Here is a 23,873-nt window from a genome sequence, read left to right as displayed (position 1 = left end):
ACTCGTCTGCCTTCACACTTACAGCCAAAATTGGTCGAGGGTTTCTTTGCTTTTCCTTATTTACTGGATGCTTACAGACAAAAAAAAGTAACGACAGTGGTGGTGCCACAAAGCCAAGCATGATGAAACTTGACATTTCAAATCTGTCAATTCCCCCCACTTTCTTAGAATAGTCCCAAGGTTGCATTACTTGTGGCTTATTCGAAGGAGGTCTTACACTCTCCGGCCCCGGTACGTGCTCTTCGCATCGTGTTAACGTTAAGGAGCAAAGTTTGGTCCGGAGATGTCTCCGCCGTTGCGCGACCGCGTCTGCCACGCTCGGTCTAAATCTATCCCTGGGCCTGGCAGCAACGGCATGAAATTGCATTTTAATTTTAACAGGCAAGCATGCGGTGGTGGTTACAGTTACAACGGAGATGGTGCGGACCGGGGGAGGGGCAGCAGGGGGAGGGATGCAGGGACAGGGGGGGGGGCTGGACGAAGGAAATGAACTCATTAAACAAATAAACACGAAGATGCTCGCTTGCCACGAGCGATAGGCTGCGGTTGCAGCGCTGGCAAGACGCGATAAGGGGCATGCAAAACGTTTGGACTAATCGAGTGCTCCGTGTTATAAACACAAACACATGCTGACGAACAAAAAAGGAGAAACGCAAGCACACATGCCTTATGCACATGCGTGCGCGTGCGCACAGAGATCCCCCATATAGCCTTAAGACTGTTGGGTCAAGTGCTGTTAGCGAGCACCTACGAAGGCTGACAGTGCACGAGGGGGTGGGTGGCCAGCGCCACACACACGGCCACCTTTGTCTCTCCGGTGGCGATGTTTTACACACCACATCGGGACCTGTTCAGATAATCGTCACTGCTGTTGGCCGTGAGCGGGAATCGAACTCGGGTCGGCGGGTTCGGAGCGCAGCGCGCTAATCACTGCACCACTGCGCTACCGTGTTGGTGTGTGTGTGTGTGCACGCACGCACACACACACACACACCAAAACGCACGCATACTTTCCACATGCGCAGGCGAGTTCAGCAGCGCAAATGCAATGAAAACGCAAAAAAAAATTACAGCTATTAGTTATTACCCCCAGTAAAGAAAACAGTGCGATGATTAAAAACCAGCCCCGTAGCAATTAGTGTCTAAGTTTGACTTAGCGAGGGGCGATTCATTAACTGTGATGGCTGTTCCCTCTGCGTACGCACACTCGTGCGCTTTCACACGCACGCCGGGCCCATGTCGCACCCCTCCCTGCCTCCCCTGCCATTCCTCAAGAAAAAAATGTAGACCGATTTCTAAAAACAAAACAAAAATCTTGATTTGTGAAACGCTGCTTTTGTGATTTGCGCGTGAAAGAGCGTCTGAGGTTTTCCCTCCTCCTCCTCCTCACTACTGCACCCCCTTCCCTCCCTCTCCGCCAGAGTCGAGTTTTATACTCTCTGCCTCGTCTGCCCGCGGAGCTGGGGGGGGGGGGGGGGCGGTCTCTGTGGCCTCCTCGGCGAGCGGGGTCCGAGCGAGGAATGCGGAGTGCGGCCCCCACGCGGTGGGGCTGGCGCTGCGGTAATCTGCGTTGCGTTTAGGCTGCCCCGGCCTTGAAGGCCAGGCCTGGAGGTCGAGCCTTTCCATATGGGGGGGGTGGGGGCGGGGGGGGAACCTTTATAATGGAAGAGCATTCCTGAAAGCCGGGCAAACTTTAAACACATGCACGCTCGCACACCTAGCTAAAAGGACACACGCACACGCACGAACGCACGAACGCATCGTAAAACCCAGTCCACCCCAGCAAGGGTGGCCACCACCAACACAAGATTCCTTCTTACGTATAAGATGCGTAATCTTTTTTTAAAGTCAATGTCGTCACCGCTGTGATCTGGGCGTTCACGGAGAGAGAGAGAGAGACAGCGGTGTCGTGTATATTTTTCTTCTCTGTTTTCCCCCCGCAATTCGTGTACCGGGGGAAGTCAACTTGGGTGAATTAAAGGAGACGGAACGTGCGAGTGCTGGCACGGAGCGGGTAGGAGAAACGCCCTGACCGTTTCGGCACCCATTGCTTCGGTTTAGATGGCACATCGGTCAAATATGCAGTTGGAGGCGACGAGATATGCGCCTGGATGTAACGGTGGCTGAACCAGCCACCCCAAAAACACCGCGTGTGGGAGGAGAAAACACTAAGCGACCGCAACAATACTCCTACAAAACGGTTTTCACTGTGAAACAGACGCAGCTTTGCGTCCTGCGTTCAGCGACACGTCGCACGGGTGTCACGGTGAAGAGTTCTTCACGGCCAAGGCCACCACACTTGTCCGTTGCGTCTGCTGCTAAAGCCCCGTAGACGTTGCGCTCAAAACCAGATTGCCATGGTTCACTCTAAATGATATCGCTTTGGCTAGAATTAGGCCCTCCCCTCCACTCCGGTCTTACTCTTGGTCGCCACCAACCTCACGGGTGCCATTCCAGTGCCTGTCTCTGTAATAATAATTGGATCATCAATATCAGCATCCCCAAGCCATCACTACCTGTGACAGTCTGACGATGCAACAATCAATCTCGCTCCCGTACTCGGATGACTGAATACAGCCCGGCAAAGTGAGGGGGTGGTGAGTTACGGTGGACGCCGGGTCTGGTGCGACGGTGGTACCGGACGAGCAGGGGCAGGAATGGCGCCAGGCTAAGCTCGGTGTAAGTGCCGTCCATGGGGGACGGGTAGAGCTTGGCCAGGAGCAGCAGCAGTGGGAAGAGCGCCGGCTGTAAGCTCGCCGTACCCACCGCATCGCCACCGCTGCTTGCGAGCACGCACGCGCACATACAACAAAGATCCCCCCCCCCATATAGCCTTAGCAGACTTTTGCGGACGGCGCTCTTGGTGAGCACCTATGAAGAACGTCACGGCACACGAGGGGTTGGGTGGCCAGCACCACGCCCAGCTCCCCCTATCTCCTGAGTGGTGATTTTTACACACTGCACCGGGCACCTAGGCGAGGCCCAAGCGCGGATCAGATAAACGTCACTGGTGTTGGTCGAGAGCGGAAATCGAATTCGGGTCGCCGAGTTCGTAGTGCAGTGCACTAACTGCTGCTGCACTCCCTCTCCCCACACATAAAGATAAAGATCCTTCATTTAGCCTTAACAGACTGTTGGGGCAAGTGCTGTTAGCGAGCACATATGAAGGCCGGGACGGTACATGAGGGGGTGGGTGGTCAGCACCACGCCCGACCGCCTTTGTCTCCCCAGTGGCAATGTTTTTATCCACTGCACCAGGTCCTCAGGACCGGTTCAGATAATCGTCACTGGTGTTGGCCGTGAGCGGGAATCGAACCCGGGTCGCCAGGTTCATAGCGCAGCGCGCTAACCGCTACACTATCGCTCCCCTTACACGCACATGTACATACGCACGGACACACACAGACAACGACGCCATAATCAGTGCACAGCACTTCTTGCCAGGTTCACTGACAGCAGCTGTGCAATCAGCCTTGGCATTAACTGCTCAACAATTGATGTTAAATCTATAGGATGGTTAATAATCTTCATGATGGCGATACTCCGTAAGAAAGTAGCAACTCGTTTTAGACCAGGTGGCACAAACAAGTAGCCCCTTAAACATGTAGCGTAAGATTCACTACCCAGTGTGGATGAGAGGCGATCAAAATGATCTCAGAAGTAGTTCTAGAACATCATCTTCCAGAGTCTGTTCTATAAACAAAGTGACGTTCCACTGCTCTCTGAATGAGTTCAGAAGGGACTGCCAATTGCACACATTTGGTATGATTGGGGAAAAGTTAATTTACAAATATATGAATGTTCCAAAAACATATGGCGCGAAGGCCTGAGAAGCCATCGGCTGAACGCTGCTGCGGTACCTGCGGGAGCACGTGGAGGCCGCATGGCTCAGCTGCTCGAGGAGGAACGGATGGAGCGAGGGGTACCTGGAGAAAAACTCCCGCCCGGTCATTCTGCGGGAACACGGACGGCGGACGTGGCATGGTGAGACCGACGCCGAGGCCCGGCCTGGCCCCGTGTGAGCACAGCTGACCCTGTACAACATGGGGCTAACTTCACGTTACATCTGGGATGTGGCGGCCACCCCATTTTGAAGAATGCATCGAATGGTCAATCACTCGGCACCTTCTGTCAATGAGACTTTGGACGAAGCCATACGCAAAGGTCATCGGGGATCGATGCAGCGGATCCCAGCCATCCAAGTGAATTGATGGCATCTTGAAAGCCATCCCACCCGAAACCACTCCACCTTAAGGTCATTCCACGTGGAGACCACTATCATGAGGCCACCCCACCTGTTGGCCTCGCCACCATTAGGCTACCCCACCTCACCCTCCTTTGAGTTGACTCCCCAAACATTGCGAATGCCATCCCATGCAGCTATTGGGACTTCCTGGAGCAAATTATGTTTTTATTTTTGCTGACGTAAAAGGCTGGCTTTTTAAACCAACGGTATTGATTTGCGGGTGTTTGGGGCATGTGGATGTGTAAGGAGGGGCCTTTTTGGCAATGCCACTTTCGTCCACTGCCAGCCCAGGTGTTTGCTATTGTGGGACCTCTGCTGGAAAGTGATAATTGAACACCTACCTTCTCAACATCACGCAACGAGCCAGCGTGGTGAGGATGGAGCGGCACGCGATGAGCAGCGGAAACTTTATTGGCAACCGTCACCAAATTTTCGTGGCCTGGTAGCGTGGTGCGAAGTTTGTGTGCATTTAAGAGTGTGCCCACGTTTCTGGGCCCCGCCATGCCCACCTGTTGCTGCCAATGGGCTCACGGCGTGACCTCTTCGCTCCAAACACACGCGTGATGAGGGTGCTGAACAGCAGCGTGCAGGAGTTGCACACCTGGAGGGATGGTGGGAGACCGGCGAAACGTGGTCGAGACCGCGGACCTATCGAGAGCGCGCACAAGAGCGACGCCACTTCTCTGAATCGTTACAATTGACCGGCTTTAAGAAAACTAAACGGGGTGAAGTAAATGTACTCACGGCCCAGACGGGCGACGCGAACCCCAGGATGGCAGCCCGCAGCGCGTCGGGGACGTACGTGGTCATGTGATCGCCGAGCCGTGAATCGCGGAACAGAGCCCGCAAGATATTGAGCGCGTGCACCTGGGTCGTGAGTAAAAGGGCGAATGGGTGGGCACAGACGTCACCACTCTGTGGCTGTGGCTCGGCACAAATCTGACAGCATAGACGCTTGCATTCAAGCTTAGCTTTTCCATTAACTCCATTGCAATTCACTAGCCCAGATTCAGGGTCATGATTTCAAGAATCTATTATTTTAACATCGCAGCATCTCTAGTGGCGGTGGGGATGTTGACAAACAACTCGTGTTGCGCTGTCAAGTTATTAGGTTTCTGCCGCTGCACCAAGTCATGTTTGCTGACCACATCAGCCACCTGGTCAATTTGAGACAAGAGCTCTGCACTCTAGGCCGCTACTAGTGAAACAGAATTGTTGTCTTTCAGCTTGCCGTGTAGGACAGCAATAAGGCAGCCTGGGGGTTATTGTGCCCAAGGGATTGTTTTTCCATCTCTCTCTTTGCGGTTGGTCTCCCCGGGGTTCCGCATACCTGGGCGTGGACGCTGGGTTCATCGGGACCCTTTCCCTGCGGCAGCGCAAGAGGCAGGAGCTGGGTCATGGCGGTGCGCAGCAGGGAGCGTCCCGAGCGCTTGTGCTCAGCGGACACCAGCGCCTGACGTGCGCGCGCAGACACACGGGGCACACGGACGATCAAAGCCTCGGCAGGCTGTCCACCGAGGAAGAGTTGAGGAGAGCGGGCAGTCTGGTGGCTCGGGTTCTCTCACGACTGGGGCCGCAGCGTGGTCTGGCTCCCCGTGCAGCACAGTTTAGAGAGCCAAGCGACGCTGCTTTTCTCAGAAATTGAGACAAATGTGATAAACAGCAAGCGATCTGCCAACCCATTGCATAAGCAACAAATTAGCCATGGCAGCGTTGCTCGGCATTTCTGCACACTCACCAAAGCCTTGCAAGATATTTTAATTGTGCATATCAAAGTAACTGTATAAAAAAAGAAGACAGTTTAGTCACACCAACTAATACGATGTGTGCTATTAGCGTACACGACTGCTTACGTCTCTCTGCTACTCATGGTCACACGCCACCCCGAGTACACTTATATAAGGCCAGCTTGGCTTGTGGGGCCCCACTTGGCACTGATGCAATCAATCATTGCTTTAGAACTGGACCAAGGTCACTGGGGATGCAGCGCGGTGCTTTTGAACCCCTGAGCAACGGCCCGATGGGCGTAGCCGAGGGCCCGGCGGGCGCGGACGAGGCCCGGCCGCGTTGGCTGGCATGAGACCGCCGAGCGGCGCTGCCGGCGCACACCTGGATGTAGAAGGGCACTCCGGCGCTGCGCCGCGTGGCGCACAGCTTGGAAGCCGCGGCACTTTCCTTCACCTCGCCGAGCACCGCCTCCAGCCACTGCCGCGGCAGGGCCTGCAAGGCCGGGTCCTCACTTCTGCGATGGCCACCCCAAAAACGTCGACAAAAAACACACAGGGCACGGATGCACGACCACACACGTGAACAACGGTGTACGAAGACAGACCACCCCACCCCCCCCCCCTCCTCCGTATAGCCCTTAGAAGACTGGAGGACCAAGTGCTGTTTGCGAGCATCCAAGAAGGCCGGCAGGGCATACGAGGGGGTGGGTGGCCAGCACCCTGTCCGGCCGCCTTTCTCTCCCTCGTGGCGATATTGAGGTTGAGTCAACCTAGGGGACGCCCAGAAGCGGTTCGAATAATTGTCACTGGTGTTGGCCGTGAGCGGGAATCGGAACTGTGGTGCCGGGTTCATACCGCAGTGCACCCACCGCTCCCCACAGGAGGATGCACGCACAACACACACAATGCACATACAAATGAAATAACTTGGAGAACATGTTTTCATGCCAAATCTGGAGACAGCGCATCAGGCCGGCAGCGCCGCACCCGCTGTGCGTGTGCTCCCGAGTGCGCGTGCGTCACTGGCATCAGCACTTCAACTTTGCGCCAATTCGCAGCACGCGGCCGATAACGCCATGAAAGTGTCCCGCGGGCTCCTGACCGCCAGAAATAAAAGCGACCGGCACTCCGGATCACCTTTATAATCAGTTATCTGCCGCTGCCCTGTGACCTCGTGCCTCCGAGGGCCTCTCCTCCATCACTGATAAAGGGTTGACGTGTCATCTCTTGAGTGTCTCTTGCTGAGAGATTACATAAATGTGCACACAAAATAAATAACTAAACAAAAACAAAGGCCTCCTTGTCACCGGGGTGGAGGACAAGAGGCTGATGGGATGTTTTAAGAGGAGGAAAAAAAAATGGCAAAGAGAACGATCGTCTCAGCAGGGCTCTGCGGAAATGCACAGACACGGTGCATTAACAACAACTTCAATTTTGGTTTAAACAATGCAAAGAAAGTCTCAGAGCTATTTGACCACAACTAAATACTGACACAGTCTTGGGAAGTGCGTTTAACTTGTCTGCATTTTAAATTGGAAAATCTGACAAGCGGGAAAACATGAAGAAACATGTTCTCCGGGGAAGCTGCAGGCTCTGCTTCGGGGCAAGATGTGGTTGGGCCAGGATTGTAGGGAGCGGTAATCGTGAGTGGGGGAGGTGGGGGTAAGTAAGCGTGGGTGAGGGGCGAGCCCATCACCGAGCGAGCGCGTCGACGAGTTTTCCGAATCCCACGTAGGCCAACTCGAAGGCCCCACGGTGCCTCGACTCCAGCAGCTGCTGGCGGAAGTAGTGGCCCACGGCTTCCATCTGCACGGCCGCGGGCACACACACACACACACGCGCGTGCGCGCATCGCATCGAGGGCAACTCGGCGGCCAGAACGGATTTAGCGCTGGAAAAACATTTAATCGCGCGGCGCTCCAGTATTCGGCAAACCTCGATGCCCGCGGACGCGTTCGCGACTTGTCTGCCTTCGTCGGATAGAACCCAAGAGTTATATTCTCACGCGGCGAATTCTTCTTGCGAGGGCCGATTATTGACGAATCTTTATTTGTGACTGTATCCAAATGGCCTGAAACGCGCTGTGCTTCTACGCTCCCACTTGCCCGCCTTCATAAAGCCGCGCTGACCAGCGTGGTGAAGTGTGGCAACCCCCGCGGCCCCCAGAGTGTGCCGACGTCCTCATCCACCAGTAGACTGACGGTGCATTTGCACCGACACAGAATCGACATGCGCCGAAATGGCAACGAAACACCACCCCGCCGCCCGAAATAAATCCAATAGTGACTTGCGAATCACAAAAACTTTCCAAAGCATGGAGTGGGTGAATCTGCTGCCTGCTTACTGCCTGGCTCTCACGCACGGCTGGTGGATTTCTGTGGTGTGGGGGGAGGGCGGGGGCGGGGGAGAGCACGCTGCTTCGGAAGTTGGTTACCTGAGCGGGCTGCAGCGCGGCATGCTGGGAGAGCTGCCCGAGCAGCAGCGAGATCTCCTTCATGCTGCGCCAGCAGCAGAGCAGCACGGCCTGCGCGGTGACGCTGCGCGTGCCCTCGCGTTCCTCCTCCACGGCCGCGACGCAGCCCGCGCCTGCGAAGTCCACAGCGGCACGGGTCGAGCAACGCGCGAGCCCGGCCTCCCTCCTCTACTCGCGAGCATTCTCGGCACAGACACGGCTCGACGAGCATTCGGGCGGCGCAGTGCAAGCCTCGGGAAACAATGTGCAGCATTTGGTTTCGTGGAAGGATAGGGTGGTAGGAAACTTGGGACATTTGGAATAGGGGACGGTAAGGGAAGGACATTAAGACACTGAAGGGAGGTTTTGATGGATGGGACGAATGTGCAGGGGTCACGTTACTGACCGAATCGGACAGGGTTCTGGTGACCAAGGGAAAAAACCTCCAGCCAATGGTGGGATACTGTTAAGAGCGACCCATGGAGGACGGATCTCGTCTTTGCAACAACTACAGGATTGAGTGAAGGAAGCAAGTGATGATGAGTGTGGTGGCATCAACTGTAATGGCCATGATAACCTTTTGACCTTGGGTTTGGTTCGGCTGGAGTCATCTCTGCATTCTCACAGCTGTGGGTTTGCCAGATTATGGGAAGTTTACGCTGATGGGTGTCAGACACGTTCATTTCACGAGCACTCAGAGAAGCCATTCCCAGCTCCCTTTGGTGCTGGACCAGTTAACTTAGGTCCACACGTACATACAGTCCCTGCTATGCTTTGATTTAAACGTATGTTTGCATGGTGAACTTCTTTCACACCATAAGTAGCCCACTGTGCTAATCGGAGGTGCTGGGAAAGACAACAAACTAAATACAAAAAGCAATTCTAAAGAAAATAGTTTTTTAAATCGAGATTTAACACAGGAAACCGCTACACCAAAAAGAATGCAACCCGAAATAAAACAAGGACAAAGATATACACATGGGAGCGAGCGCCGAGAAAGGCTGTGACGCACATCTCTCGCTGTTCACATGGAGCGGCTTGCGGTCACGGACAGTGGGACGGTCACGAGCCAGAAGGGGCTTCATGAGCCAGACAAAGAATTGTGCGCGTGTCCACGCAAACGACGACAGATCCCTTGTCCCGCGCTTACCCCCTGATCTTCACCGCGGCCGATTGCAGCTGCGCCCTTTGCGATACTTTTAGCATCGAAAAGATTCAATAAAACCAAGCCAGATTGTACCGCACTGTAGTCACGATCTCGTCTCATTTGTTGCACTCCCGAACAGAGGAGCCACGGGCTGCTACGCTTTGCACCGGCGGTTGTGTGTCTCCTCCTGCTGGCCTCTTTCCCACCTCACAGCTTTAAAAAAGCTCCACTCAAAAATTCCTCGAGTGGCACCGGGCAGACGGCCAAGCGCGGCAGGCAAATATTTGGCGACGACGGCAACCCTCCACTCTCCGGTGGCACGCATACCATTTGCCGTCGGCGTGGCAACACCCGGGACCGGCTGGTTTCCCACCGGTGACAGAAGGACCGCTGGCACATGTGGCCCGAGTTTGTCTTGCACTTGCCCGTTGCAAATGCAAAAAAAATGCAAATCACTGCCGAAGAGTCCTCCGGCAGTGATTTGCATTTTTTTGTGTTCCATTAGAAATTGTCAGCCATTACCTATCCACTGCTGGATGAAAGGCTGCTCATGCCATTGCCATCACTTCCAGTACTGCCGTGTTTTTAAATCCATCTCGCTCCCGTGTATGAGCTGATCATATCCCTCCTCCACATTTGTCATCTTCTTGGGCACGTTGTTCCCTGGTGTCGTTGCCATTCCTTCACCAGTCTCCTCCCAGCCAGTGGCGGTGTTCATCTCAAGCGCGCGCGGCTTCTCAACGGCCAATAAGGAGTCTAATTAGAATTTGTTCTCGAATCTTCGTGTTCCTTTCAGTGTCTCTCGGTGTGCATTCCCAGCTTGTAATGGCAGGTAATACGCACCGATTTGACATTTTATGCTCTTGGCAGGATATTTATAAAGAAATTGAAAAAGCACTCCATGCTGCTCAAGTATGCCTCTTCATTCCACTCTGGTTACCTCCCATAGAATCGCCGTGTATATGTACGTACATAGCCTTTTGTGTTTTAGACCTGCGTCTTTTCAACAATTATATTCCTTTTGTTCGGCGAGTAAAGTGAACAAAAATATATTTCTCATGGGCACTGATTGCGACCGAGCAGGTAACGGCAGGCAGCACCACGTGCACTCCTGCTTGCTGGCCAACGAATCAGAATGCAATCTCTTTTTTGTTACTCTTTGGTTCTATTCCACCGCCCGTCGGCGCTGCAGGTATCGCAGTACGCTTCACGCGAGCGGGTGTCGCTCCACGACAATGTGAACCGCGCACTCGAGCAAACTCGAGGCTCGCGCATGCTCGGCTCGCGAGCGCCGAGCACAGCGACGCGTCGGCAAAACGCCGAGATTGGCGGCGGCGGCGTTGGTGGCGTTAGGGGTGGGGGCGACCAGAGCACGGAGTCTCACCGGTGCCGGGGCGGTCCGGGATGAAGCCCTCAGGCGAGGAGCTGTTGACGACGCGGGAGGCGATGCGGGACACGCGCCAAGCGGCCGACAGAAGCCTCTCCAGCAGGTGCTGCCACGCGGGCTCGGCACACAGAGAGCTACAACACCCATGCCACCGAATTAGAATCGATCAGATTATTTACTTATACTGGAGGAATCCGATGAGCTGTAAAGCTCTTTGTCACAGATGTCCAGCAGGGGCAGGTCAGAACGACAAGCAAAAGTATAGAAAAGGTAAACAAATCACTTCAATTTTTTTTTTATAAACCTATTTTTTTTTTATCTTACCAGGTGAAACCCACGGAGCTTATGAGCTTCTTTTTCAGAAGCGACCTGGTCACAAATTATAGACCACAGGCCCCGAGTGATGACCAAGATGCGCACCTGTGACGAGCAAGCGGCAGCGGTGGAACCATTACCTGTGAGACCCCCCCGCCCCCCACCACCACCGAGTGAACAACAAACTGCAAGTAGGTGATTGATGGGCATGGAGTTTGAGCGCAATCCACTGGAATCCGTGTTTGTTCCGGGCACATTAGCTTCCTGTCGCATGCAGAAACCAGGTTCTCAAATGTAGCGAGCCAGTCAGGTAACCATTGACCGTGAAAAAAATGGCGGTTACATTTTGTTTGAACTTACTTTGGTTTATTCCAATAGTTGGATGGCCATGAAGCATAAAGCTCTACATAGCAGGACAGGTGGGTAGGTGGCAGGCACTACGTCGTGTGGATTAGAGGCAAATGAACAGACCTCAGTGACATCACCTTCCAGAGGCCGTTCTCGAACGCGGCACACTGCCACCACTCTCCGCGCGACAGTACGATGCTGACAGCACGACGGGTTAAGGATTTAAAGATTTGCATTTATGCACGGAGCGGATGTTCCGCAGCACACGGCTTTCACTTGGGGGAAATGAAACGACGAGGGCGATAAAGGGAAAAGCGGTCTCTGCGCCGTCACGACTGAGCCATGCTTGCAGGCTCCACGAGAAAAGAAAACCCAAAGCTCCCCCCTCCCCCCGCCCAGCCCAGTATCGTTGCAGCGAGCGGTCTCGCGCCGGCCCAGAAAACTCACCCCGGGCAAGTGCCGTGCAGGAGGTGAGCGGCCGCGTGCAGGCGACCGTACATGGGCCGCGTGCCCGCCGCTTCCAGTAGGCTGTGCTCGGCCACCGCCACGTCGGCCTCCAGGCCCGACACCAGCACGCCCATCACTGGAGCAGTACGATGCAAAAACAAAGACAACGGCCGTGCGGTGTCCTCCCCCGCCCCCCCCGCCCTCGTGGTAGACTGTCGGGGCAATTTGCTGTTGGCGAGCGCCACGCGTCAGGGCCCGGCATGGGGCGCGCGAGGCCGGTCGGCGGCATCGGCACCATGACCAGACGACTTTTATCTCCCTGGTGTCGGTGTCCATTGCACGCGACTGCACCCGTGCACCTAGTTAAGGCCGGGTTGACGCAGGGGGAGGCCCGGGACTGGTTCTGATATTACTCGCCACTGATGTCTGCCAGGCCGTTGGGTTTGTAGCAGAGCGTGCAAACCACGAGGCCACAGGTCGCATTGTAAACACACGGCACTTTGAGGCACTTTATCGTTTCAGTGCTGAATGCAATTCATAATCCTAATATCCGCACCACCATTCGGCACTGTCGGTAGAGTTAGGGGCCATCCATTTAGTACGTACGCATGGAGGGGGGAGGGGGGGATTAACCCAAATGCGTACGCTTGCGTATGGGGGGGTCTACTGACAATGTACGTAGGCATAGGAAACGGGGGGGGGAGTCAAGTTTTTACAGATTTTTGCGTACGTACTAAATGGATGGCCCCTTACCATGATTTTTGTGCGAGGCTGGGTGCACTTTGGTGGCCCACGTGAAGTGCCGAAGGCTTTCTTGCAAGTCACAGGACAAAGGCAGTCGTTTGTTGATCAACAGACCAGACTGACTGGCAGATGCAAAACTGCTCTCCGCTTTGCTAAACTGTCAAACACACACACACACTGCTGCACTGTTGATTCCAATGGGCAGCCCCACAAACCAACCCTTCAAGCATCAGCTACAGGAACCTTTTTTTTCGTCACCCACACAAAAAAATAATTTCTGTGTGCACGACATGGGATTCTGCCAATCGTCGGCAAATGACCACGCCGTTTCCGTCCGGCTCGTGAATGCGCTCGGCGTTGACTGCATCACGGCGGGCCGGGTCACCTGCGCCGGCGGTGACGACACGGTGCCGGCCGTGCAGCCACCGTGCAAACCAAACCTGCCAGCGTGTTGGACTCCAGGCTGCGGTCTGTTTTGTCTTGGACCCCATCCAGCCGGGAGGCTGAAGAGACGGGATCCGCCCCCGTGACCTCTCCGACGCCTCGCCCTCCTGGACACGTTTCCTCGACGCCGTCCTCCTGGGGGGGGGGCGACGGAGACGAGGGCATGCTCACACGAGCCGGAATGAACGTTTTATTCTCCATGAGGCAATAGGCGGCTCTCGCGGACACTTTAGTCGTGATGGGCCGTTAGTAGCACGGTTAGGAGTGAGGTTGGCTCCGTACGGTGCGAAAGAAGTTCAACATAGATACACTGTAACAACTGTACGAGCACATGGCCCTCGAGATAGGGACCGTAAAACAGTGTCCGTCTCTCTCCTTGTCTGTCTCAATGTGTGTCGCCTCTGTTGTTCTCTGTCTGTGTCCCTCTCTGTGTACTGCGTGGTCTGTCTCTCTATGTCCCGCTGTCTCTTGCTTAATGTCCGTCTTTGTTTGTCCTCTCTGCGTCTCTGTATCACTCTCTCCATGTGTCTGTCTCCTTGTATCTCTCAGTCGTCTCAGTCATTTTCTCTATCTTATTCTTACTCTCTCTGTGTCCCTCTCTCTGTCTCTCTTGCTCTACGTCCATTTCCCTGTCTCTCTCCACATCTCTCTCACTCGTCACTAGAATCCCTATTCCCCCTGTCTGACCCCCCCCCCCCCCCCCACTCAGTGTTCAGAAATGAAATGGTAGCGTTATCCATCATACAGATGTTCAACTGCTGAATGACTGTGGATCACAGACGCTAGAAAAATATCTCCGGGTGCGGGAAGGCGTCGGCTACCGATGTGTGCGAGGGTAGCACGCGGCTCAGGGCGGCGTGGGGGGCCCAGCGCACGAGCAGGGCCAGCAGGGGGGCGGCCGTCGAGGGGTCGGAGGGTCGCGGGCTGGAGGCCAGAGCCAGCGCCACCCCCAGCAGGGAGCGGAGGCACTCCTCCGTCTGCACGCGCGCACGTGGTGAGAATGTGACCCCTACCACCAAAGACAAATATACCCCATATAGCCTGAACAGGCTTTTGGGGCAAGTGCTGTTGGCGATCAGCACCTATGAAGGCCGGCACGGCACACGACGGGGTGGGTGGGCCAGCACCACGCCCGGTCGACTTGTCTTGCAAGTGCCGATGTTTACACACCACACCAGGTACTTAATTCTCTGGTTCTTCACGTAGGCAGAAAAATAAATAAATAAAGAACACGACTTTCCGGTCGCAACACAAGCGTCCTTCATCAGGTGAGGAAGAATCATCTGCTGTTGTGGCTTTATATAGGCACGGGGGAGAGGGGGGGGAAGGGGGGGGGGGGTTTGTGGAGTCGTGGCTGAAGGAGTTCACAGGGGAGAGGGGGGGAGGGTGTGTGGCGTGCAGGGACGGGTGGGAGCTGGAGAAATGAGCATGTCAATCAGCTTGAATTAGTAAACGAAAACAGCACGGGTGGGCGAGTCCAAACCACAGCAGTTAAAACTTGACGTGGTTTATCACGTCCTTACAATGATTGCTTAATCTGAATCCATCTTCTCGATTAAAGTTTTGTCTGGGTTTGTACATCTGGATGGCTTCATGAACAAATCTCTGATGGCAGCCCGAGGGTTTGCGGAGCACCTTGGTCTCGGAAAAAAAAACGTCATTTAAGTACCAGGTACTTAACTGAAGCCGAGTCGAGCGAGGGGAGGCTCAGGACCGGTTCAGATAATCATTACCGGTGTTGGCCGTGAGCGCTAACCGCTACACTACCGCTACACCACCCGCTCTTACCACCACACACAGCTGCCACGCCCCACTCCACGGGACGATGCCTTGAGCACGTTTTTATCTGAAGGCAACGCCATTTTGCTTGTCGCATAGCGACGCTGCTTCAATTCACCGACCGATATCCATATTCACGCACCACGAGACGCACGCACCACGAGACGCACGCATCACGGGGCCACGCACCACGGGGCCACGCACCACGAGACGCACGTATCACGGGGCCACGCATCACGGGGCCACGCATCACGGGGCCACGCACCACGGGGCCACGCACCACAGGGCCACGCACCACGGGGCCACGCACCACGGGGCCACGCACCACGGGGCCACGCACCACGGGGCCACGCACCACGGGGCCACGCACCACGGGGCCACGCACCACAGGGCCACGCACCACGGGGCCACGCACCACGGGGCCACGCACCACGGGGCCACGCACCACGGGGCCACGCACCACGGGGCCACGCACCACGGGGCCACGCATCACGGGGCCACGCACCACGGGGCCACGCACCTGCAGCCCGAGCCGCTCGCCTGGCAGCAGCCGCAGCAGGGCGCTCGCCAGCCGCTTCACCTCGGGGAAGTTGTCGGCCAGGCAGCCGAGGAGGACGCGGGCTCGCTCCGGCGTCACCGCCTCCGCCAGGCTGAACCCTGCACCGCCAGACGGCAGCGCGGCGAGCCGGGCTCAAAAGGACCGTCTGGGCTGACGGGCACCGCTTGCCGGCGCCCTCAAGCCCCTCCGCGTTCGGTGCCCGAGGGTTTTGAATCGTTTTAAATAAAGCTAGAAACTCTCGTTGTCTCGTGAAACGCTCGTGGAGCTATGAAATCATTATTGTTGTAATGATTGCAGACTTTCATGAAAGCCCGCAAGTGTGTACGTGGCAATGCACTGCCGGACAAAGGCGTCCAGAACACCACGTCAGTCAATGGTGTTGTTTCACCATACTTCACCACGCTGGGGTGGTGAAGGGGAGCTCGGGACCGGTTGAGATAGCTCTCGCCAACGATGTCGGCAGTGGCGGGGAATTGAACCAAGGTTTACCAGGTTCATCGGAGCAGCGCGCTAACCACCGCATCAAAGCTCCAGTCCAACAGCCATATTAAAAATGAAACGAAGTTACACCACTTGAAACGGGAAAACACCTACACGTCTATGGGATGCACACCGCAAGCGAGAGAACTTGAGAATGTATTTATTTATTTAACTGGTCGGTAAGGACGAGTGGGCGCGAGGGGCGGGGGGAGAATGTGGAGCGTTCACCTGGGAAGTCGGGGAACACCTCCTCGAGCAATCCCAGCATGCTCAGCGCCATGAACTTGCGTGGGAACGATGCTCCAGGAAAAAGGGCGTCGAATGACATGTCGCTCAGCCAGACGAGAAACTCCTGGGGGTCGTCCGTCAGCGACGGGAAGAGGAAAAGCAACAAACTGCAAAGTCGCCTCGCACCCACAAGCAGCGTGAGCGCATAAAGATCGGGGGCCCCGCTGTGTTGGCAGTGGAGCACGAGGACGAGTCAACAAAAATGCCATTGCTTTGTGATCGAAAAAAAATGAGATGGAAAGCCTATAAAGTCCCTGATCCGGAGCCACTGCGGCCCTAGCCGGCAACATTCATCTGCTTTATTTGTTGTCTGTTATAGTGAGAGGCGTGGTGAGGTTGATTTTATTTTGGTGCGGGCATGAGGGTTTGTGAAGGTACCCCGCGCTGACGCCCGGTCGGCTCACCCCATATTGCTGCAGGCTGACGTGCGGGCGCCGCCCGTCCACTCCCGGCGGGTCGCTTCGATGCGAGGAGCCCGACTGCCGGAGCCACGCGAGCGCTCCGTCCCGCATGCGCAGCAACAGCTGTGGACAACAGCCCCAGCATCACACGCGTACACTACACACGCTCGCTCCGCATGACACGCGTACACACGCTCGCTCCGCACGACACGCGTACACACGCTCGCTCCGCATGACACGCGTACACACGCTCGCTCCGCACGACACGCGCACACACGCACGCTCCGCACGACACACGCGTACACACGCACGCTCCGCATGAAGGACAACAAACCAAACACAAAAAACTAGAAGGGGGTTAAGGATTAAACTCGGGAGGCGTGGCAAGCGCGAGCGAGTGGCTGCCAGGGGGGAATGGCACCCGTGACCCGGACGCACCTTGCGCACGAGTGACAGCGTGGCCCGGCGCGTGGCCGCGGAGCAGCCGGGCAGGGCGAGCGGCAGCGCGGTGCGGAGCAGCGCCAGCTCGCGCGGCGACACGGGCTCCGTGCCGCGCACGCTCTCGCACAGCAGCGCCAGCGCGTCCAGGCGAACCTGGCGAAAACGCGGGGGGACGTGGAGCCGCTCGGAAAAACGCGTCACGTGCGGCGGAGGCGCACCGACGGCGGTGGCGGCGTCGCTGCCGCGCGGGCTGGGCGCTGTGCGTGACTTGCATGGAATGTGGGGAGACGGCAGAATGTAACGAATCGTCTCTTTGCCCTTTCCCAAGCTCCCTCGCGAAGCTCGCGAAGCAGTGAACTCTCCCGATTCAGTCGCAAACATATTCATAAATCGGTTGTTTCTCCCGTCCTCTTTTTACCGTTTCTCGTTTGTTCCGTCTCATTTATACAATCTCATCAATCATCCTGAGCAGAACGTCCGCAGAATGTGCACAAAAATAATCTATTCTTGCCCACGTGATCCGATGCATGTATCGCGAGCACGATTTTCATTCACGAATCCTTGCACGCCTGACAAATCCCTGTCGCTTCGCGAGCCCTCCAGCTTACGCTCCAACCAAACGAGCGCTAACGGGCACCACAGTCGCGATGGGACCCGGCTGGCTCCCGAGGAACCCGCACCTCGGCGGCCGGCATGAGGGCGTCGACCGAGCGGGACGCAAACCTGGTCACTTCGGTGCGCGAGAGCTCGCTCCATCAGATCCTCGCCGAGCAGCAGCCTGTCCGGAGCGGCTGCCCTCGCATCGCCGTCCGGGTGCCCGGGACCCGCGCCGCGCACGCGCGCCGATGCCCGCACGCACGCCACCAGCCCGCCCAGGCTGCCCCGGCCGCCTGCACCCGCGGGGCAAAACACGGCACCGGTCGGCGGGACGGGGAGCACGGTGGCGGTGCGGCGGTTGACTCAAATGCGTTGCCAACCCAAGAACCCGGCAGAGTTCGATGCCCAGCCATGGCTAGCATGAGTGGTGGGTCATATCTGAATCGGTCCTGGGACCTCTCCAGAAATGATGACCTGGTGAACATTGGCACTGGGGAGACAAAGGCGGCCATAAGTGATGGCTGGTCACGCCTTCGGCTCGTATTCCGCGCGACCCTTCATAGGTGCTCACTATGGGCAATTGTCCCAACAGCCTGGCTGGCTATACGTAGGATCTTTGTTTTTGCACGTGTGGAGAGCGGTAGCGCAGTGGGTCAGGCGTGATCACACCCACTAATCCCAAAGGCTGCCCGTGCATTGTGGGTACAGCCCATGCATTGTGGGTACAGTCCATGCATTGTGAGTATATTCCATGATGATATGCCTGCAACTTTACCACCGGTTGGGTATTAGGTATTACGTGACGAATTTGTGCCATCCTCCATACATTTGTCTCAGCTGACAGGCAGCCTCATCAACGTGCATGTGTGTTCGAAAACAAACTTTCATGGTGTCACAATCCCACAGCAGTGTGAGAGTTGTTTTTCAAAGGCGCTTGCCCTGTGAGAGATAATTCTGCTGCGAGTCTGGAACTCCCTTTCCCCCAGTCATCTGTACTGCACACTTCCTGCCCCTGTCTCCGTCCAGGCTCCTTACTTCCTCTGCCCGTGACTACCTCTCTCTCTTTCTCCCTGCAAACTAGTTATTTCCCACCGTTTCTGTAAACCGTCTCGAAATACGGTCACGTGGAGACTCTGCAATAAGTACACGTCGTATTGTAATTGCATTGTAGGCATCTCTCACCTGGCTGGCGCGCCTGCAGGGCCTGCACAGTGAGAGCCAGGCACGCGGGGTTGGACTGGAGCAGCTGTGGGAGGCACTGCTCCACCACGCGACTCCTCCCCGTTTCCGCGTCGGCATCTCCCTCCGCTCCGTCTCCCTCCGCTCCGTCTCCCTCGTCCGCGGTGCCCGTTCCCAACGGCGGCGCGTACAGCACCTCCAGGAGCGGGGACACCCACGTGCGCAGCCAAGGGTCCGCGAAATCGCCCCCAATGCCAACGCCGTCGACTGAAAAAAGGGCGCAGGCCGTGCCGATTGTGGCGTCGCGGGTTCAGGGGCATCGTTACGTGGGGTGCAACCGCAGCCGGGCGGTGCGGCTCTTTAAACGTCGCAATCCCGGCTGTGGTCGGGGTTGAGCAAAGTGACGAATCGCCCCAATTTAAAAGGACTCTCACAATTCAGGGATCATATTATACCCATTAAGCTCAAGGAACAGTGTATCATTTGCATGCATAGCTAATAATTGATTCTTCCATACACAGTTCAATGCACGTATCAAACATCGATTTTAAAGCTTAGCTAGAGCGACCGCTCAAGGCACACTTGATCAAGTTGGAGGTTTTGTTTTTACCGTCCTGCCGTTCCCTCGATTCCGCACCGTGGCCGATCTCCTGGAAGTGAGCGCGACTCATCGACCCGAGCACGTCCGCCGCGTGCGGGCACATGGCGGGGTCCACGGCGGCCGCCACCAGCAGGCCGCGGGGCGTGCCAGGAGCCAGCGCCAGCAGCCAGGAGGGACCCTGCACCTCGATCAGCGCCCGCGCCGCGCCAAACGCCGCCCGGCACCGCCAGCCAAGCGCCAGGGTCCGGCGCGCCACGCCCCGCGCCAGCCCGTCCACCGGGCTCGCCGCCGCGTCTCCACCGACGCCGGATCCGAACGTAGAGGTGCGTGCCAGGGCCACGGCGGCGCAGTGGGCCCTCAGGAGGTTGGTGAGGATGTGCCGCGCTTCGTGCCGCACGCCGTCCAGGGGGTGGTCCAGGTTGGCCCACACGTAGCGCTCAACCAGCAGGTCGGCCACGCGCACCTCCGCTGAAGGGGGTGACGACGACGACGAACCCGATGCCGGCATGGACGTCGGTGGCAGGGGTGACGAATCACACGGGGTGGGCGACGGCGAGGTGAACTCGTCGCACCGGCCGCTGCCGGTCAGCGCAGAGCACAGGAGCGGCGTCGCGCGCGCCGCCTCGGATCCCAGGGCCACGAGGGCGGAGGTCGTCCACAGCGTTAAAGTTCGGGCGAGGGTGAGCGCAGCACTGGGCTCCTGGGATCTGGATGGAACGGTGGGGGCAGGTAGAACTTTGCTCGGGTGTCATATTAAACTCATCAGGGCCTGAACCCAAGGTGTGTTGTTGGATGAACAGGAGAACAATTCCATCCGTCCTCTAGGAAGTGCCTGAATTGTTGCAATTGGGGGTGGGGGTCACAATTCTTTGGTGCACTGTGTAGCCCTAAATGTAATATTAGCATAATATGCGAATCTACTATTCAGCAATCAATTAGTCGGTGCGCAATTGAATAAAAAAAAGCCCATTTTAAATCTACGGACCAAAACACTGTTGCGTGCCGAGTGCACCCGGGCGGTTCAGCTCTACCCAGCGGGCAGCAAGGTGCGCTGTTATTTACGCAGCAGCAGGTTTAAGTGCAGAGACGTCACATTCCATCGGGAGCCCTGGAGCCGGGGCGCTCACCCAGCAGCGAGCCCCAGCAGGGGCTGCAGGACCCGAAGCAGCAGGCGGAGCTGGGGGCCGCTCGCGACGTCCCAGTCAAGCATCGCGAGGGTCCCGTGGCACACGCTCAGCCACGCCTCCCGGTCCTGCAAAACCCGCGACACCCATTCCCACCGCTCCTCCATCACCACGGGCAGCCTGTGCCACTTTCCATTTTGTCACTTTGGGTTTACATCTGGACCGCAACACGACAATAATATCATTACTAACTAAGAACGAGTAGGATTAGCACGGCTTCGGGCAGCCAGAGTTTGCAGTTACCCAACAACAATAAACAACGCAGTGCCGCTCGTACACAAAGGGGAAACTCACGGAGGCGGCAACGTCGCACAAGCGCCGGAAGCCCTCGCTCGCCCAAGCCGGGAGAGCCACCTCGCCGCCGCCACCACCGCTGGCGCCCATCTCCCGTGAGCCCAACAGCGCCAGCGCGAGCTTCGGGCCAGGGTGAGGAGCAGGAACGCAAAACCCTCGAATGTGCCATCAAATGGCGAAACTGCAGAATCGACTCGATACGGCAAAACAAAAAAAACCACCGTCGCTTCCCAATGTGAACGACTCATTGAGCTTCCTTTATTCATTGCTTGCTTTTGCAACCTGGCACATAATACAACACAATTTGGATTTACAAAGTGCTCAAATGCGACCGCATCTCAAGACGCTGTACACAAATATAGAGGACATCCGTCAAAGGGGACGAGGAAGAGAAGAGGTGTTTCTGGAGGTGGAGTGAGACGGGATGGGGCTGAAGTGCAGAGAGGGGACAGCAAACGATGGCATTGGATAGCAAAGGTGCCAGTGGGGAGCCTTCACTGCGAACACACGGTTGGTCATAAAAGTTCACTTTCCACAAGAGGGGAGAGCAGTCAAGGTGAAGTGCGAGGATGGAGGGGGGAGTACGAAGAGGAGGCGGACGTTGGGAGCCGGTGGTGGTACCAGGGGAGCTGGGTCCGTCGCAGTGTTGGGGCCCAACAGCAGCAGCAGCACCGCGGCCATGCCCGCCGCCGCACGACACGTCCGCAGGAACCCGGCTGCCACGGTGGGGGGGAGGGTGGGGGGGGTGGGGGGGGGGGTGGAGGGTCACCCGGAGAGATCGACAGGACGCGTGGGGTCAACGCGTCACACACGGGGCAGCTCCCCCCCCCCCCCCCGCATCGTGCCACGTTCCAAGGCAACTTTATCGCGTCGGATAGCAATAATGAATGCCATTCATTTATGATCACAATAGAGCCATTTATTTACCCAGGAAAGCCTCGGTGAATACAATGACCCCCTTTGGATTGTACGGTGAGTTCTATGTTTAAGGGGTGTTTTCCAAGCATTGCCTTTTTAAAGTATCAGCCCGTCAGCCTGCAAGTCAACCACAGTTGACCACACTGGATCAGAGTGTATTAAAGCATGGGGGGGGGGGGTCTTGGTGGCATAAGAGCACCAGGTGGATAGGGGAGAATGTGTGGCCGAGTCGGAGTACAAACAGCTTTGCCACTAATGAGTTTCCAGTCTCTGCCATTACGACCCCTAAACCCATCCTCTGGAGTCGTTTTGTTTTCGTGAACAGGATTAGCACTCGGAGGAATGGAACGAACCTCCGCCGTCACAGTTCATGCAAGATTCTTTTCTTTGAGAACTGATTTTGCCCTCCTGCATAACCTCGTAAAAGAGCCTCTGTTCCTGTCTGTTGGTCAAAGCGGATCAACGATTGCAATTAACAGGACAATGAAGCCCAACCGAAAATGCCGCTGAAGCAGATTCTCATGGCCCAACTCCTCAGGTCCCCCACTTTTAACTCCCCCAGCTCCATCCTGCCATCACCTGTCCTCTCTCCACACATCGCCAAAAAACCTTTTAGACAAATGGCAGTATTTTTGTTTCTTTGGCCCATCATCTCCCGGAGACAATAAGCCCAGGCAACACCAAAACCACGAGCGCGTAAACGGGACGGGCGCCTTTAAAAGGGTCGCGTCGCTCTGGCAGGATAATCGCCCGGCGCTCACGGGCGTGACCCCGCCACCGCCCACCACAGTGGAGGCCCAGGGAGGTCACGACTCTGCCGTTTAAAAACACACGCAAAAAAAACGGAGATTGGATGGAAGGAAAAAAACGAAACGCGTCAATGCCAGCAGATTGCGAATCAATGGCCGTGTAGAGGCATTCACACGGAGCGTGGCGGTCAGTGCTTAGGGCTAAGGCCGGAGGTCACGGTTTAGTTTGTTGAGCATTACTGCTGCTCCGTGTGGGCTACGGGGTATTGTTTTTAATGCCGAGATTACCGCTGAATACTGCCGACCGTGCCAAAATTCACAGCGTGGACAAGGACATTGGCAGCAGTTTTTTTTTCGGTTTTGCGTGGTCACCGCTGTTCTGAACTGCAGAGAGAGCCTGGGAGAGTTTTCTCAATGGCTTTCAATGGCCGCCCCTCTCCCTGTCCTGCTGATAATGGGAAAATACATCCCCCTTTTGTCTGCGCACGTGCGCATGCGCGCACACACACCACACGGGGGGGGAGGGGATCTCTCTTTGTCCTCTTTCCACAGAGAATGTTGCCACAACGCCAAACTTGATCAACAGAAGGAAATCACCTCTTTGCAAACCCTCCTAACTTCTTGCATTTTTTGTTATAAACAGAGGTGCGGGTTTCATATCTTGAGTTTAAACACACTCTTTGGCTGGCGAGTAATCAGCCATCCATTCAGCAGTATTGATTTACGCTCACAATGCTTGCGGTGAATAGTGTTGCGCGTGAGAATGGAGTATTTCCATTCGTATCTTACGAGCAATTATTTCACATGACCGCCCTGCAGCCACTGGAGGTGTTGACATCGCACCACCACAAAGTTAACAACGACAAGAACCGATTATTATGAATCGAATCGCAGCCCCAACCCATGGCAATTCATCAAATCGAGACCGGAGAGAAAATGCGTTACGGCGTCCGAGTTCGGACGGCGGGCACCGATAGGAAGCAGCCGTGCACCCATGGGATTTAGCGCAGGGACGGGGGGGGGGGAGCTCTTTGCTCGACCAAGACGGTAAGAGCTTGCCTCGTTGTTTTCGTCGCTTTTTGTTCGAGCGTCACGTGTTAAAGCGCCGGCGCGCCAACGGCAGGACGCAGGCGCGCGTGTGTGTGT

General features: G+C 56.3%; 1 protein-coding gene across 2 annotated transcripts in view; it reads right to left on the bottom strand.

Moving 5' to 3' along the window:
* THADA (THADA armadillo repeat containing) overlaps window positions 1–23,873 on the bottom strand; it is a 55,050-nt gene that overhangs the window by 22,030 nt on the left and 9,147 nt on the right. For both annotated transcript variants that reach the window (XM_076065087.1, XM_076065088.1), the window contains 22 exons: window positions 21,682–21,776; window positions 21,061–21,180; window positions 20,710–20,834; window positions 19,592–20,289; window positions 18,985–19,248; window positions 17,929–18,095; window positions 17,203–17,358; window positions 16,768–16,887; window positions 16,304–16,427; window positions 15,557–15,693; window positions 14,079–14,234; window positions 13,254–13,392; window positions 12,070–12,205; window positions 10,957–11,093; window positions 8,408–8,559; window positions 7,670–7,779; window positions 6,356–6,488; window positions 5,577–5,699; window positions 4,991–5,113; window positions 4,756–4,847; window positions 3,861–3,953; window positions 2,639–2,779 (listed from right to left, as the gene is read on the bottom strand). In XM_076065087.1, the coding sequence (XP_075921202.1) occupies window positions 2,639–2,779; window positions 3,861–3,953; window positions 4,756–4,847; window positions 4,991–5,113; window positions 5,577–5,699; window positions 6,356–6,488; window positions 7,670–7,779; window positions 8,408–8,559; window positions 10,957–11,093; window positions 12,070–12,205; window positions 13,254–13,392; window positions 14,079–14,234; window positions 15,557–15,693; window positions 16,304–16,427; window positions 16,768–16,887; window positions 17,203–17,358; window positions 17,929–18,095; window positions 18,985–19,248; window positions 19,592–20,289; window positions 20,710–20,834; window positions 21,061–21,180; window positions 21,682–21,776 (3,541 nt within the window). The remainder of the gene's footprint in view (window positions 1–2,638; window positions 2,780–3,860; window positions 3,954–4,755; window positions 4,848–4,990; window positions 5,114–5,576; window positions 5,700–6,355; window positions 6,489–7,669; window positions 7,780–8,407; window positions 8,560–10,956; window positions 11,094–12,069; window positions 12,206–13,253; window positions 13,393–14,078; window positions 14,235–15,556; window positions 15,694–16,303; window positions 16,428–16,767; window positions 16,888–17,202; window positions 17,359–17,928; window positions 18,096–18,984; window positions 19,249–19,591; window positions 20,290–20,709; window positions 20,835–21,060; window positions 21,181–21,681; window positions 21,777–23,873) is intronic.

This window comes from Petromyzon marinus, chromosome 6, assembly GCF_048934315.1.
Source record: "Petromyzon marinus isolate PM22_M1 ecotype Great Lakes invasive population chromosome 6, UKy_Petmar_22M1.pri1.0, whole genome shotgun sequence".
Taxonomy (NCBI): domain Eukaryota; kingdom Metazoa; phylum Chordata; class Hyperoartia; order Petromyzontiformes; family Petromyzontidae; genus Petromyzon; species Petromyzon marinus.
This window is presented reverse-complemented; position numbering and strand designations above follow the sequence as displayed.